Source organism: Pelophylax lessonae (assembly GCF_965119305.1).
Source record: "Pelophylax lessonae genome assembly, chromosome: 5".
Classification (NCBI taxonomy): domain Eukaryota; kingdom Metazoa; phylum Chordata; class Amphibia; order Anura; family Ranidae; genus Pelophylax; species Pelophylax lessonae.
The window spans coordinates 540,514,031-540,531,034 of NC_138772.1; the positions used below are offsets into that span (position 1 = coordinate 540,514,031).

Sequence of the window (17,004 nt, forward strand, 5' to 3'; positions counted from 1 at the left end):
TAACCCCAAAAGTGTCAAAAATGTCAGTCAAGGGTCCAATCTGTCCGCCGCAATGTCGCAGTCCCGCAAAAAAAGAAAATCGCAGATTGCCGCCATTACTCGTTAAAAAAAAAAAACACCAAAAATTACAGAAATCTTTCCCTTAGCTAGTAAACGCAATAACTTTTGCGCAAACCAATCAAAATACGCTTATTGTGATTTTTTTTACCAAACATAGGTAGCAGAAAACAAATTGGCCAAAAATTAAAAAAAAATTAGATTTTTACATTTTTGGGGGGGGAATTTCATATAAAAAAATGTGAAAAATATTGTTATTTTTTCAGAATTTACGCTCTTTTTTTGTTTATAGCGCAAAAAGTAAAAAGCGCACAGGTGATCAAATACCACCAAAAGAAAGCTCTGTTTGTGGGAAAAAAAGGACGTAAATTTTGTTTGGGTACGGCGTCGCACGACCGCGCAATTGTCAGTTAAAGTCGCACAGTGCCGAATCGCAAAAAGTGGCCTGGACGTAAGACAGCAAAATCCTCCGGTGGTAAAATGGTTAATATACCGGTTTTTCGGATTCAACATCTGAGGAAACTCTGGAGGGATAAGAAGATCTTTCCCCGCCTGACCTCTATTTGGCTTCATTAAACACGCAGTAGCTGTCTTGACATGACAGCACATGGGTCTGGTGAGTTTTCACTTTTTACTTTGGTGGAGGATCTTTAATGGTGTCGGATTGAATTACATGAACACAGAATATTTCTGGTTTTGCTGCCTTTGGACTTTTTTAGTTATTGATGGACTGAATTTTACATATATTACATCATATTTTATCACTTACCTAGCGCTGCAACCTTTATTATTTGTATTCACTGGTGTTTGTATATTCAGACTGTTTGCAAGCTGCTTTTCTGTTGATTATTAGGCGCTGACATTTTTCTTTTATTTGCACAATTGTTCCACAGTGCCTGCAGCTACAGTGAGGTCTAACCTTAAGGTCAGGGAAGCCAAATTCTTTATTATCAAAGTGAAACCAGATTCCGTGAGGCTAAAACCGGAGTTCCGGCCTCAAAATCGACACAACCGATTTTGTGCCATCCGCTTGCTGAGTGTTGGATAGTCGCGATTTTTTTATTTTTTTTTTACTTACCTTGATTCAGAAGAAAATATACTCATCTTTCTTCCATTTCCTCCCTCTGCGGCCCGCGCCGTCACTTCCTGTCCTGCAATGCGTCCTGGGAGCTTTTACTCATCACTCCCAGAAGGAAATGGGCAGTGACGTAGGCGGCCGGCCGCTCCTCTCATCGCGTTATTTGAAAAAAGGAAATGACGCGATGATATGGAAACCGATCGCATAGTACTGCGCATGCGCGAGATTTTGCGCCGCATTCTGCATACACAATGAACTCAAACCAGGAAGAAGGGAAGACATCTATACACTGCAGCTTCGTTTAACCCCAGCAAAGATGGCCGCACTCAGCAAAGGATTTTAAAAGTAAGAATTTCTGATAAATCAATACATATAAAACTATTAACTACGGGATTAGTGGATATATTAAGGGCTAAGGATCACTATTTGGGCAGTATTTTTATCAAAAAAAGGTTTCTGAGGCCGTAACTCCGCTTTAACAAAAGGATTTAAAAAGTGTCTGCTCTTTCACAGGACTTTCATACCTAAAAGTTTAAAAAGACAGGGCAATATTAAAAAAGGCAATATAAAAGTGGATATTTCTGCGCTAATATAATTATATAAAAAATTAGTATTGTAGGGTGAGCTGCTGCACAAAGGAATCACAGAAAAAACCCATAGTGGAAATTAAACGAAAATGTGCTGCGCTAGAAAATAGTGAATAATAAAATCACCAAAAAATACAAAAATTATATAATACAGAAAATATATATATCACTCTGTATGTGTGTCGGGATAAGGTAACCTGAAATTAATCAGTATTCACTCTATTATATTTTACACTGGATGATTTATGTGATTATTGATATACATTGGTGAAATTCACATTTTTAAGGAATACTGATTTATATAATTTTTGTATTTTTTGGTGATTTTATTATTCACTATTTTCTAGCGCAGCACATTTTCGTTTAATATTAAAAAAGGACCTGTCACATTGTAGTTTTGGTAAGCAAAAGCTTATCTTGCTTCCAACTGAGATATTGTAGTGAATTTGGAACAAAGCTTTAACAAATGAGCATATGGAAACCTGTAAACAGAAGGGTACAGAGTGGGGAGGGACTGAGCTAGGGGACATCTGCCCTCTAGACCAGTGCTAAATAGCCCTGAGTGAAAATACACAATACAGATACCTGGTCCCTGTTCAGAACTGCTATTACAGTGGCTGTCGGGGAACTTCCTTTGCAGTTTTGAAATGTTATTTGACTAAATGCCAAAGGAAGCGGATGTTGGGAGGCGCCCTTCAGATCATATTCACACTGCTGTGATGTAGTAACGTGCACTGCACACATTGGTGCGCTGTGGTGCCATTCACTCTGAAAGGAACCCCAAAACACCTTTGTTGCAGCACAGACATGTGTTGTGATGCACAAGGCATGGCATGTGTTAAAGACAATGCACAAGTGTATATGGACTCTTGGAAACATCCACCTTTTACCATAGCCCTTTTGACAAAGTCGGATGTAACGAAACGCATCAACGCGTGGCTACACAGCATACCGGAAGGAGTGGTCGGGTGAGCAGCGGTAGCTCCTGGAGGTCCAGTACACCATCATGGAGGTGGTGGGGACCGGTGAGAGCACCCCAGACTCATCATATGCGCTGAAGTTGTTTTATATCTTGTACGTGCAATTCTACTAGGTTTTACTGTAATAAAAAGTTTAAAACGGTATTACACTAGTGGGGTTCTTCTTTCTTTTGCATATATCTATATGGGAGGAGAGGTCGACCTGAAGGATATACCTGAGGTGGATTACCTTCATTGCAACGCCTGTAAACATTGAGCATTTGGCCCTATCCATGAAGTTGGTGGGCAATAAAGTGGGGTGAGTTGCCTAGCTGAGGGTTGTGGAATCACGGAGGTGGTGGATCTTTTGGTGACCCTTAATTCAGCACGGGACTTATATTACCCAATCACCTATTAACATTTATCATCACTCTAGTTTTTTTTGGAGCACAGCACATTACATAGTTACATAGATTGTGAGGTTGAAAAAAGACATCAGTCCATCCAGTTCAACCTATGATGTGTGTGTGTTTGCTGTTAACCGTACCTTGTATACCCCTGTATGTTGTGGTCTTTAAGGTGCCCATCTAATAGTTTTTTGAAACTATCGATGCTCCCTGCTGATACCACTGCTTGTGGAAGAGAATTCCACATCCTTACTGCTCTTACAGTGAAGAACCCCCTACGTATTTTAAGATTAAACCGTCTTGGATGTGGACTGCTTATTTATATACGTTCATCAGTTTATATGCATTATTACACTATAGTATTCTGAATGATTTTGTGTATATTTTTTTTTCACAAATTTTATGCATACAATACTTGCATGTTATGCGCGGCTAGTTGGGTTAGATATTTACTATTAGTATTATTGTAAATTTATTAAGCTGCAGAACTTTTTCACTTTGGTTGAGACTGAAATGTGATTATTTTTCATATATCTTTGTGAGATCACTATGTTTGTTTACTGACGCGCGAGAGCTTGCTTTATTATAAAATCACCTTTTACCATAGCCCGAATTGTGTTCTTACCATCAAAGTGCTTGCTGCTTGTGTTTGCCACCAAGGCCAAAGGGTCCCAGTCTTCCCTTGATACAAAGGTACAAGAATCAGCGTATACTGCAGCCCAATCAATTTACAGAAAGTCCTGAATTCAATTCAATCATTTTACAGAGTATGTCCAAGTAACTCGGTTCAGAGAATAATATCAATTTTGACCTTATTTTATAAAGTCTCCAAGAAGAGTCAGCATTAATGAATGCTCAGTAATACTGGACTAACACTTGGCAGCAAAACACAAACAACTAGATCTAAGGAGAGCAATGTTACTCCATAAAGCCTAAACGGGTTTACATTTAGCAAAAAATAATTTTAAATAAATCTCTATTAGACTATCAAAAAGTATAATTTTTAAGGGGGTCGGTATTTCAAAGGAAAAAATTATATATATATATATATATATATATATATATATACTGTATATATACATACATACATACAATATCTCACAAAAGTGAGTACACCCCTCACATTTTAGTAAATATTTTATTATATCTTTTCATGTGACAACACTGAAGAAATTACACTTTGCTACAATATAAAGTAGTGAGATTACAGCTTGTATAACAGTGTAAATGGTCTGAGCACTGACAGGCGGACCCCCCACCCCTTCAACCTCTGCAGCAATGCTGGCAGAACTCATACGTCTATTTCCCAAAAGACAACCTCTGAATATGACGCTGAGCACGTGCACTTAACCTCTTTGGCCGACCATGGCGTGCCCTGTTTTGAGTGGAACCTGTCCTGGTAAACCACTGTATGGTCCTCCTGGCCACTGTGCTGCAACTCAGTTTCATGGTCTTGGCAATCTTCTTATAGCCTAGGTCATCTTTATGTAGAGCAACAATTTTTTTTTTTAGATCCTCAGAGAGTTCTTTGCCATGAGGTGCCATGTTGAACTTCCAGTGACCAGTATGAGAGAGTGAGAGCGATAACACCAAATCTAACACACCTGCTCCTCATTCACACCGGAGACCTTGTAACACTAATGAGTGACACCGGGGAGGGAAAATGGGTGATTGGGCCCAATTTGGACATTTTCACTTAGGGGTGTACTCACTTTTGTTGCCAGCAGCGTAGACATTAATGGCTGTGTGTTGAGTTATTATGAGGGGACAGCAAATTTACACTGTTATACAAGCTGTACACTCACTACTTTACATTGTAGCAAAGTGTCATTTCTTCAGTGTTGTCACATGAAAAGATAGAATAAAATATTTACAAAAATGTGAGGGGAGTACTCACTTTTGTGAGATACTGTATGTGTGTATATATATATATATATATATATATATATATATACACACACATATATATATATATATATAAAGTATATTTAGTCTGATAACTGTATACCCTTCCCAAGATTAGCACTATCATAGGCCTAATTTAGGGATCAGACATAGCATCTATGCAGCTGCAGAGGGGCTAATATTTACTAGGTGTTGGGCAGATGGATTCTAGGACCTCTCCCACTGATAGACTTGGACACTGCTTGCTTTTATCTAGATGCCAAATACTGCACAGTAAATAAATGTTTTTGGATGGCTGTTGGTTGAATAGGAGGAATGATAGGGGAGGGTGTCTTTCACAATGTTCTCTTAGTGACTGTCCACCAATGCCCTGGTTTCCATTCTTAACTGGTGGACAAAAAAAGTAATTCAGCTCCAGTTCAGCTCCCTTTCTTCTAAGCAGATACTTAAAAGATCAGCACCTTTAGATAGATGTTACTTCCCTGCAACATATAAAAATGGGATAAAACCACCAAGACTTACCGCTGACATTCCCCAGCATGCAAGATCAGTTCCTCGTTATCCTTGGCGCTGATGGCCAGCTCATGCTCGGTAGAGTTAAACACATCAAGAAGGAGATGGCACTGCCTTGTGCTAAAGAACAGGGAAAAGAGTCAAAATAGCTCATTATTTAGGAATTCAATTAAAAGAAATTTAGTGCAAAATGCTTATAAAGTATCTATACTACATTTTTTTTTAGGTCATCCAGATGGTTGAAGTGCTCTGCAACATACAAGAAAGTGGGGAAGCACACTATAAGGTCAAACAGTTTTGAGCATCTGACCATCACAACTATATTAGCTTGTTGAACAATACATTTCAAAATCATGGCTATTGATATGGAGTAAAGCCCTGTACACACGCAACGATTATCGGCCGACCGATCGTCCGTCTTTTGTCCAGAGTTGTGTTTTGTTGGTTGGAATGTGCCTAGACTGCACGCGAATTTTCTCGCTCATCAAAATTCTACTTCAGAAGTGATGTCATGTGTTGGGTTGCTTTCTTTGTGTTCTTTCTTCACTGAGCATGCCCAGACTTGCTCATCAGATTTTTCGCTGTCGAAATCTGTACTGACTGCACGAAAATTGGCCGTTGTGTTGACGGCCAACAAAAATATTATAGTCTGCACACCAGATTTTTTTCGCCCGAAAAGTCGGAGTTAGTTGTCGGAAGCATCATACTAACAAGCTGAAAATCGGCAGATCGGTCGTCGTACGAAAATTCCCTGCCAATTTTCGACGCGTGTGTACGGGGCTTAAGTCTCCCACTTGCAGCTATAACAGCCTAAGTTTTGGCATTTTTTGTGGTGATTTTTGTCCATTCTGCCAACAAACCATTTGTGAGACCCGGAACTGAAGTTACACAAGAAGACCTTGCTCATACTGGGAATTTTAACTTATCCCAAAGGTCTTCAGAAGTGTTGAAGGCCACTTGAGTTTCTCTACACCAAACCCATCCAACCAAGTCTTCAAGGAGCTGGCTTCGTACACAAGGGTACAGTCATGCTGAAGAGAAAAAGGGCCTTCCCCAAACTGTTGGCACAAGGTAGGAAGTGCCCAAGCGTCTAAAATGTCTTTGTATGCTATAGTATTTACAGTACCCTTTACTGGAAACACCTGAACTCAACAATCTGGAGGGGGGGCTGCACATATAAGCCATATAGTGAAGGTTCAGGGGTCCACATATCTTTGGCTATATGGTGTACATCTAGCTTTTGCCTAATAGTAGATTATTACATTGTGGTACATTTCATGTAAATTCATAGTAACGGGAATGTGACGATCAATTCTCTAGGAACTGGTAACATCACTGAGGTATTTCCATTTATCGAGAACTATTCGTCTAAGCTAAACGCAAGATTGCTGCTAAAAAGGCAACAGTTCCTATAATTGAAGGTCATGGGTCAAGTGAATTGTAATTTAACAACACAGCCACGTGGGATTAAGCCTTCTGGGTGTGGGATTATGACAGCAGAAAACTCAATTATCCCATAAACAATGTGTTCAATGAAACATAGCATCACATCGTGGAGAAATCACGGCACGCTGCTTAATCCAGTAAAACTGCCTAAAAGATGTAATAGGATGCTGAATCAAAAGAAAATGCTTGTGAAGACATATAAAGCGGTGCAGGCATCAATATAATTACAAGGAGACACACATTGATGAGGGACATGTGCGAAGACCAGCCACATTCTCAGATATGTACAGTTTGGGGAGACCATGTGAAGGTTAAACTTTGTCAGTGGATGGACATCACTCGGATAAGTAACCTGCCTGTTTCCTTTATCTCATGGAGATGCAAGTGTTGAGATAAACCTTTATTAGGATAATCATAGACATGATGGGCACCAAACTGCATATTTGACTAATCTTGTTGGATAACACGACGCTGAGTCCCAGCTTGCCCTGAGAGTCTGGTCCCGGAAGAGAGAGCCGGCATCTCCCCGCCATTCATCTACCGGATAGGATCACCATCATATCCCTCCTCTCGGCAGCAGCATTACGGACAGTTTGACCCCATGACTCCGCATTTGAGCCTTCACTCATCTTACCTCTAGTGAGTTACCATTTACTGTATGCTTTAAACCCAATAAACGTATTGCACTTAGAGGTGCTCCACTTGTCTTTTGCAACACATTAATGTAGACCTGTACTTAAAAAGTAAAGATTTGCTAACTTATAGGGAACATCTAAAATGATTAACCACTTAAGCCCCGGAAGATTTTACCCCCTTCCTGACCAGGCCCTATTTTGCGAATTCGGCACTGCGTGACTTTAATGGACAATTGCGCGGTCATGCGACGCTGTACCCAAATTAAATTGACGTCCTTTTTTCCCCACAAACAGAGCTTTCTTTTGGTGGTATTTGATCACCTGTGCGATTTTTTGATCATGCGCTATAAACAAAAAAAGAGCGACAATTTTGCCAAATTAACAATATTTTTCACATTTTTTTTATATGAAATTCCCAAAAAAAAAGTAAAAATCGAAATTTTTTAACATTTTAGGCCAATTTGTTTTCTGCTACATATTTTTGGTAAAAAACAAAAATCGCAATAAGCGTATTTTGATTGGTTTGCGCAAAAGTTATTGCGTTTACTAACTAAGGGAAAGATTTTTGTCATTTTTATTGTTTTTTTTTTTAACGAGTAATGGCGGCGATCTGCAAATTTTTTTGAGGGACTGCGACATTGCGGCAGACAGATCGGACCCCTGACTGACATTTTTGACACTTTTGGGGGTACCAGTGACATTACTACAGTAATCAGTGCTATAAATATGCACTGTTACTGTAAAAATGACACTGGCAGGGAAGGGGTTAACTTTATTGAAGAGGGAGGGGTTAAGTGTGTCCCTAGGGGCGTGATTCTAACTGTAAAGGGATGTGGCTGTTTGTGTAACTACAGAGATATACGATCCTACATAGCAGGACCGTATGATCTCTGCACTTACACAAGGGAGAATGACAGGCGGCTTTGTTTTCATTAGCCGCCTGCCTTTCTCCCTCTGTACCGGACGATCGCGAGTGACCGGCGGACATCGGGTCCGCCGGTCACACGCGCAGACATGTTAGGGAGCCAGCGGGGGCGGGAGCGTGCCCCCCGCGGCGCGCGCTCGCCCCCTAGAGGCTCACAGGCTAGTGACGTAGTCCTACATCACTTTGCCTGTGAGGGGCTGACTGCCGCCGTAAATAGTCGTGCGGCAGTTGGCAAGTGGTTAAGGTCGCCATAGACAGTTTGAATCTGGGCAGGTTTAGCAGGAACCGGGCCGAGAGTGGGCAGGGTGAATGTGATCGATCGGTCAACTTGGGTACAACCAGCCTGCATGATTTACTTGCGATTATTGCTAGCAGCTGCTAAAGCCCCTAGTAATAATCACTGTCTTCGACCGGCGGGGACAGGATTGTCCGTGGAGCAGGCAGGAGTGCGACCACAGCAAAGAGCTCCTTAAAAATAAGGCTTTGCTGTACCGGTCAAATAGCTGCAGGGGCTCTGCTGGAGTAACACATGTAAATATTACACCTTATTCCTCTACCCCTAAATAAAAACAAGCATTTCACCCTTTGCAGTGTAGGGGACCCATTTCAAGGGTAGTTTTATTTCTTGTGCCCAGAGTTTGGGCTTTAAAGGGAAAAAAGGAGTGGAATCTCACCTTGTAGCAGGGAGTGTGCTGACCCGGGTGAAGAAAACAGAGGGTTCTACATCCACATGCAGTCCAAGGGACAGGTTTCGGTAATAACCGTCTACGTGACCAGGCCCTCCAGAGTACTTGAAGTTCAAAATCCCTTCCAGAGTCTGCAAAATAAGGAACAAGGTGATAAATAAATTGGTAATAGTATGTAAAAACTTGTAAATCTTTATAATTATGATATATTTTTAATAAACCCATCACAGATACACAAGTGTATTCAGGCTTTCTGTGGACTGGGACTAAAGGTCTTGTGTAGGTAAAGCATTCCTACTAGCTCTAGTAACCCACCAAACTCTCCCCCATGATGACTTCTCAATCCTGTCCTGCAATGCAACCAACGTGAATCTTTTTCTGGGTTGTAACATGCATCCCTTTTCGGTGTTTTGACCATTTGAAGAGATTTTCCATCATGTTGGGATTCATTCCAGGGACCCCAGTGCTGTAAGGAAGAGCTGCCACCGGCTTTTGATGAAGGTTTCTCAAGTTTATTGCCCAATTGGACTCATCAAACCAAATATGTAGTCATTTTATGAATTACCTCCATTTTCAGTCATACCCCCACTTTTCTGTTATAGCAGGTGTACCATGTGTCCAAATATGATTACATAGTCCAAAATGCATTGAAATATAATTTTAAGTATAACAGTGACCAAATAAAGAAATTAATATTGCCACCCCTCCCCTATGCAATCTAGACATTGTTGTCTAAAAGCCAAACACATGCTTTAATTCGCAGTCCCGAAAATGTCCACCCCATCAGTTTCAGCTATGGTGATCGATAAACGGAAGCTGCTTTGCATGCCAGTCTTTGATCAGTCTGGTTACCACCCCTCTCGTAGAGGTCTTCAACTTGCACTAGAATCAGTACAGGACCAGTGCCTACATTACCAGGATGGAATGTGGCTGCCTACATTCCAGCCATAAAGTTCAGGGGCCTAGGTTGCACTAGCATTATGACCACCCACCATAATATGATCACCCACCTAATATTGAGTAGGGCCCCCTTTAGCCACAAATCAGCCCTGAACCATCGAGGCATGGACTCTACTAGACAAAGCGTCACAGCATCAAACCTCTGCTGGCTTGCCTTCTTCCCATAGTGCATCCTGTTGCCATGTCTTCCCTTTGTAAGGGATGCACACGCACCCAGCCGCATGATGTAAGAGAAAAACGTGATTCATTAGACCAGGCCACCTTCTTCTATAGCTCTTTGGCCCAGTTCTGATGCTCCTGTGCCCATTGGGCACTCTGTTGTGTATGGGGCTGTGTAGCTGCAAACCAGTCAAACTGTGATGCACTTTGTGTTCTGACACTTTTCTATCAGAACCAGTATTACATTTTTCAGCAATTTGAGCTACCGTAGAATTTCTACTGGATTGGACTACATGGACCAGCCTTCCCTCCCCACATGCATCAAAGGGCCTTGGCCGCCCATGGCCCTGTCGCCAGTTTGCTGGTTTTCCTTCCTTGGACCATGTTTGGCTCGTCCTAACCACTGCAGACCGGGAACATCCTACAACAGCTGCCGTTTTTGAGTTGCCCTGACCCAGCTATCTAGCCACTACAATTTGGACCTCGTCAAAGTCATTCATATTCTTACGCTTGACCCTTTTTTCTGCTTTCAACTCATCAACTTCAGAGACAACACATTCACATGTTGCTTAAAGTATTCCAACTCGCTTTCAGGTGCCGTAGTCACAAGATAATCAATAATTTTCACTTTACCTATCAGTGGTCATAATGGTATGGCTGATCGGTGTATATCCTATATAGAAAAAAATTTCCCTTAGAGTTTTTGGCAACATAGGTCGAGATTTGCAACAGATGCTGTTTTTCTGTCTTGTAGTGCTTGACTTACTTACTTACTTTTTTTTGTCCATTCTCATTGTCATTGCCCACACTTTTCTGTTGTTGGGTGGCCTAGCAGCATCCTATGGAGCCACGTGTTCATGCTCCATCCGGTGATCAGATTACAGCTTAACGTGAGAATGCTGCCCTGTGTTGTTATGCACAGTCAGCCTGAGAGAAAAATCAGACTGAAGACACTCCTCTACATTGCCTCAAGGTGGAACAGTGATGGAATCAGCTGGCCATTAATTATGTTCCAAGTGTGTGCTGCTCAACCGGAACTTCGGGGAAGAGGCACACAGGAAGCTGAAGGATTCAGGTTTGAACTTTGCTAAAAAACAGTGGTCCCCAAACTGCAGCCCTTTACCTAGTCCAAAGGGCACTGTTCCCCATACTGACACCAACGATGAGGTGCAATTCTTTCCATGGACACCAACAGTGGGGCATAAATCCTCCCATTGACACCACAATGGGGCACTATAACTCCCACTGACACCAACGATGGGGCACTATTCCTTCCACTGACACCAACGATGGGGCACTATTCCTTCCACTGACACCATCAATGGGGCACTATTCCTCCCACTGACACCAACGATGGGGCACTATTCCTTCCCCTGACACTCATGAGGAGGCACAATTTCTTCTACTGACACCAAAAATGGGGTACATTTCCTTCCACTGACACCAACGATGGGGCACTATTCCTTCTACTTACACCAAGGATGGGACACTATTCATCCTACTGAAACCATCGACATGACACTATCCCTTTTACTGATACCAGCGATGGGGCACTATTCATCCCACTCACACCATCATTGGGGCGCTATTTCTTCTACCGACATTCAGGATGTAGCACTATTCCTCCCAATCAAACCAGCTACAGGGTACTATTCCACTGACATTAATGATGGGGTAATATTCCTCCCACTGACAGCGACGCTGGGGCAAAATTCCTACCATTGCCATCGGCAAAGGGGCATAATTTCACCCATTGATACCAACAATTGGGCAACATTCCTCCCACTGACACCAACTATTGAGCACCATTCCTCCCACTGACACCAATTATTGGGCACCATTCCTCCCACTGACATCAATGATGGGGCACTATTCCTCCTCCTACTGACCACATGAGATTTGTATTTTTTTTCTATTCCCACTGACGCCGGAGACACTGTTTACTCCTACTGACACTGGGGCATTTTCTACTCCTACTGGGCACAGTCCAGCCCCACTAAAGTCTAAAGAACAGTAAACTGACCCTTTGTTTAGAAAGCTTGGAGACCCCTGCTATAAACAATCTTTAATTGCAAAGTGCTGCTTTGCATAAGGCAGATGTGTTTGGTTCGCTTAAAGTATTTTTTTTTCTTCTCATTCAGGGAATATACAGAAACCATTTTACCACCCCTTTAAGCTGTATGTTCTGAACACGGTGAAAATTGAATTTTGGGAGAAACTCAGCTTGCTTAGTTTTGCTCTTCAACCGCACAGAGCCTCCAGAGAATGCCAGCAAACAAGAAAACAACATATGTTGCAAAATTCCAGGTGTCACTTAAAAAGATAAGAGCGTCTACTAAGAATTTGGAAGGTTGAACCATATTTTTTATGTGTTGTGTCAGTTTTCCTGTAAATGTATGACAAGGGCTTGTCTGAAACATTAATTTAAAAAGGAAATCTGAAGTGATAAAGAATACTGTTAACGGAAGAATGATGAAAAGGTGCTGGAAGGCAAAAAGTCTTCTTCCTTGAGATTTAAAGGGGTTCTCCCTACAGATTCCCCAGTCTATTCTTGGACCACTGAAAGGATGGACTGGGTGCAGGCCTCATACCTCAGAAGTTCTAAGTCTTGTGTGTAGTACAGTGTAGAACTGTTCATTGGGGATGGCATCCCAACGTACCGCACAGCAGCACCCCATACACCTCAGTGCACCACAATAAACATGGCATGATGCTGAGTGCTGCATTAAAAAAAGGTGCATGTCCAATTTTTCATGCAGTAGGGTGAGCTGCCAGCTAAAATAAATTTGCTGCCTTCATGCAGTGTACAGTAATGGGCAGGGGTTAATGGGCATGCAATTTACACCATGCATAACTTGAAGGGGCCCTAAGCATCTTGCTGCAATGGATAATAGAAGTAACAAAAAAAATCTGAAAAGCTTGCATTTCCTGTAGCATAACGCTTTTCACATGACCCAAAACATAGGCATTTGGTCACATGATCGCTGCTGAACAGGAGGATGGGAGTTCAACTTGCAATTGTAACTTTTGGTTATGAAAGCAGTAGGGATGAACTTGGGTTGGGTCCAAACTTGGGTTCAGACCAAACCCCAAAAAAAGCTGTCACTCCCCCTGCACGGTTGCCCAATCAACTGCAGCCAGGGCATTCCCCATCCCATGGCTATACTTACACAAAAGTGGCAGGGATGCTTGTGACACCATTGACTTAATAGGCTATAATAGGTCAATATCCTACCCTGGTGGTTACCAGGGATGAGCTTGGGTTTGGTCTGAACTTGGGTTCAGACCGAAACTGGAAGAAAGCTATCACCCTGCCCACTGCCCCCCCAATTAACTCCGGCCAGGGCATGCCTTACCCTGTATCTGCATGTACAGAAGGAGGCAGAGATATTCATGGTATCATTTACCCAACATGGCCATTTTACCATATTTGGTCAATGAGGTCACAAGCATCCCACCCCCTTCTGTACATGCAGATGCGGGGCAGGGAATGCCCTGGCTGAAGTGGATTGTTGGGCAGTGGGCAAGAGTGACAGCTTGTTCTGCATTCAGTCCGAACCCAAGATCGGAGCAAACTCAAGCTTATCCCTAGAAAGCAGCAGTGCAGAACTTTGACCTTGTATGGTTGTTTTTGGTGAATGATGTCACAAGCATCCCCGCCCCTATGATATCATTGATCTAATATGGCAAGGCACTAGCGGCAATTGATTAAGAGGCAGTGGGTGAGAGTAACCCAAGCTCATCCCTAGTAAGCAGCAGAACCTTGCACTAATATAGTTGTATTTGGCCACTGGTGTCACAAGCACCCTGCCCCTTAGTTTATGTGCAGCTGTGGGGTAGGGAACGTCTTGGCTGCAATTTATAGATGGCAGTGGGTGGGATTGACAGCTTCCTTCCAGGTTTGGTCTGAACCCAAATGACAGCATGTGGGGGTGCAAGGTGACCAAGGAAATGGTGAACACTGAGAATATGGTTGGATTACTTAAAATGGGACAGTGATATTCATTAACAATGTCTCTCGAGGAGTATGAAGATTTTATCCCCTGTACACTGTGAGGTCTATGACCAGGAAGTATAACTCCAAATATGGGCATTCCAGTAAATTCAGTGTAAGAGACTGACTATCTATTGCTTAACGATGCTGCTTTTGTCTGGATAAGTAAATTGTGATAATCTTGTATGAGTTGGCTTTCCATTCACCTATTGTTAAAGCGAAGTTCCGGCCTCGGGGGTCAATTGTAGCTACAAATACCGCCGGGACAGTCAGGGCTAGTGCATTCCACAATGGATAGCCTCTGAACTGTCCCGGGTCGCACTTACCTGTAAGAAGAAATACTTACCTTGAAAAGTTCTTCTCCAGAGCTGCCATCTCAGGTGTGGGCAGCTGAAGCCGCAGCGCCTTGTATCCTCTTCCGTGACGTCGGAGTCCCACAATGCACTGCACCGGCCCTGCTCGTCACTTCCAGTGCAGGCGCGGCATCCCTGCACAGCTTCTGGGCATGCCCAGAAGCTGTATAGCAGGAAATGCCGCGCTTGCACCGGAAGTGGCGAGCGGGGCCTATGCAGACGCCTTGACTCCTGGGAGCGATGACGTTCAGCTCCCAGGAGTCATCGCAAACCGGAAGAGACGGCGCGGGCCGCAGCCGCAGAGGGAGGAAGTGGAAGGAAGGTGAGTATATTTTCTTCTATAATAAGGTAAGTGACCAAAAAAAACAATCGGCAGTATTTATTTCTTTTTCAGGTTGCACTCAGCAAGCGGATGGCCCAAAATCGATTTTTTCAATTTTGAGGGCGGAACTCCGCTTTAAGTGTGCTAATGAACTCCCCTGTTGTCTGTTAAGGGATGTATTGACACTCAGAGTAATGTGTATTGGGGGCTCGTTATGTAACCATTGTGTGATGTTAGGGGATGGATTTGGGTCATTATCCTGTGATGACTGTAGTACTCTCAGGTGTATATAAAGAGCCTGTATGCTTTTCAATAAAGAGTCTGATTCCTGCTTGACCCTCAATACAGAGCCTCGTCTCGTACTTGGGGCAGGAGGGGGGGATTTTTCCAATGGGTTTCTTGTTCGGCTGACTGGAGTGTTCGGTAGCTGCCTTTGTGTTCGGGAATGGGATGTCCTAAACGACTTTAACCCCTTTGACACCTGGGGTGTCGTTACAGACAATGGTGTATTTAGGTTTTGTGCTGCCCTAGGCCTTACTAAACTTGGGCACCCCTAATTTAAATATGATCCACCCCTTCCTGTAAAGGCCACAACCTTTCCTGTTTATGACCCGCCCTGTAATCTGTAAACCACAGACCACAACCACAGTCTATCAGTGCAGCCTCAGCAGTTCCCATGAGTTCAGCTTCCTCAGTGCCCATTGTGAACATCAGTGCAACCTCATTACTGCCCATCAGTGCAGCATATCAGTGCATCCTCATCAGTGGCCATTAGTACAGCCCCATCAGTGGCCACCAGTGCAGCCTCTCAGTGCCCATTAGTGCAGCCCATCAGTGCATCATATCATTGCCCATCAGTGCTGCATTATCAGTGCAGCTTATCAGTCCTGCCTCATCAGTGGCCATCAGTGCAGTCTATTAGTGCCCATCAGTGCAACATATCAGTGCCCATCAGGGCAGCATATCAGTGCAGCCCCATCAGCTATTTTGCTGCCCCCCTGCAAAGTGCTGCCCTAGGCCTGGGCCTTGTTGGCCTAGGCCAAGATACAGCACTGGTTACAGACAGTAACCCAATGTGGTCACATGACCATATATGGTCAATGGTGCCATAAGTATCTTCACCCCTTGTGTACGTACAGTTGTGAGGTGGGGAATGCCAAAGCCACAGTTGATTTAAGTTTAGGCCAGCAGACCCAAGTTTAGTCCAAACCCAAGCTCCTCCCTTGTAAGCAGCAACAGTTCTCCCCCTTCCCTATTCTACCCCAAGTTAAAAGAAAAAAAAAATCTGTAAGACAGACTTTAACAAAACATCTCACTTGGCTAGAGGTGGTCAAAATGTTGTATACATCTACAGAGCTCCAAAAAATTAATTTCAAGGGGAGTTTGCCGAGATGTAAATCTGTCAGACGTTCGGGTCCCACTGGGATCAATTTATTGTTATTTGTTTTGAAATCCCCACTCCCAGACCGCGGAGTGTCAGAGATTATGTCATATATCACAGGAAAATCAATGCGGTCACTTGCCTTTGCTTGATAAAAACAAACTTTACTTTATAGCAGACAGATCATCGCCCGAGATGAATCACATCACAGGAGCAGCGTCTTCCCAGGGCCGCTCTCCGGAGTGCAGACCCGCGTGCCGTCACCCCCTGCCCTCACTTCTCTTCTTCACACATCAGAAGACTACGGAGCACAAAACCAGCACTGAACAGAAAGCTAACGGCTACCTAAAGCTAATGCTTAATCTGATTATATTTTGATTTTCCCTGGCTCCTCTTGCCCTCTCATTAACCACTTCTGGACTGGAAGGATTTGTCCCCTTAATGACCAGGCCATATTTTGCGATTCGGCACTGCGCTATTTTAACGCATTTAATTGCGCGGCCGTGCGATGTTGTACTTAAATAAAATTGACGTCCTTTTTTGCTCACAAATCAAGCTTTTTTTTTGGTGGTATTTGATCACCTGTGCGATTTTTATTTTTTGCGCTATAAACAAAAAAAGAGCAACAATTCTGAAA

At 43.0% G+C, this 17,004-nt stretch overlaps 1 protein-coding gene across 1 annotated transcript in view; it reads right to left on the reverse strand.

The window, feature by feature from the left end:
* TRAPPC9 (trafficking protein particle complex subunit 9) overlaps positions 1 to 17,004 on the reverse strand; it is a gene marked incomplete at its 5' end in the record, with an annotated part of 911,701 nt that overhangs the window by 560,221 nt on the left and 334,476 nt on the right. Inside the window, 2 exons of the mRNA XM_082257414.1 lie at positions 5,516 to 5,626; positions 9,187 to 9,329. Coding sequence (XP_082113540.1) covers positions 5,516 to 5,626; positions 9,187 to 9,329 — 254 coding nt within the window. The remainder of the gene's footprint in view (positions 1 to 5,515; positions 5,627 to 9,186; positions 9,330 to 17,004) is intronic.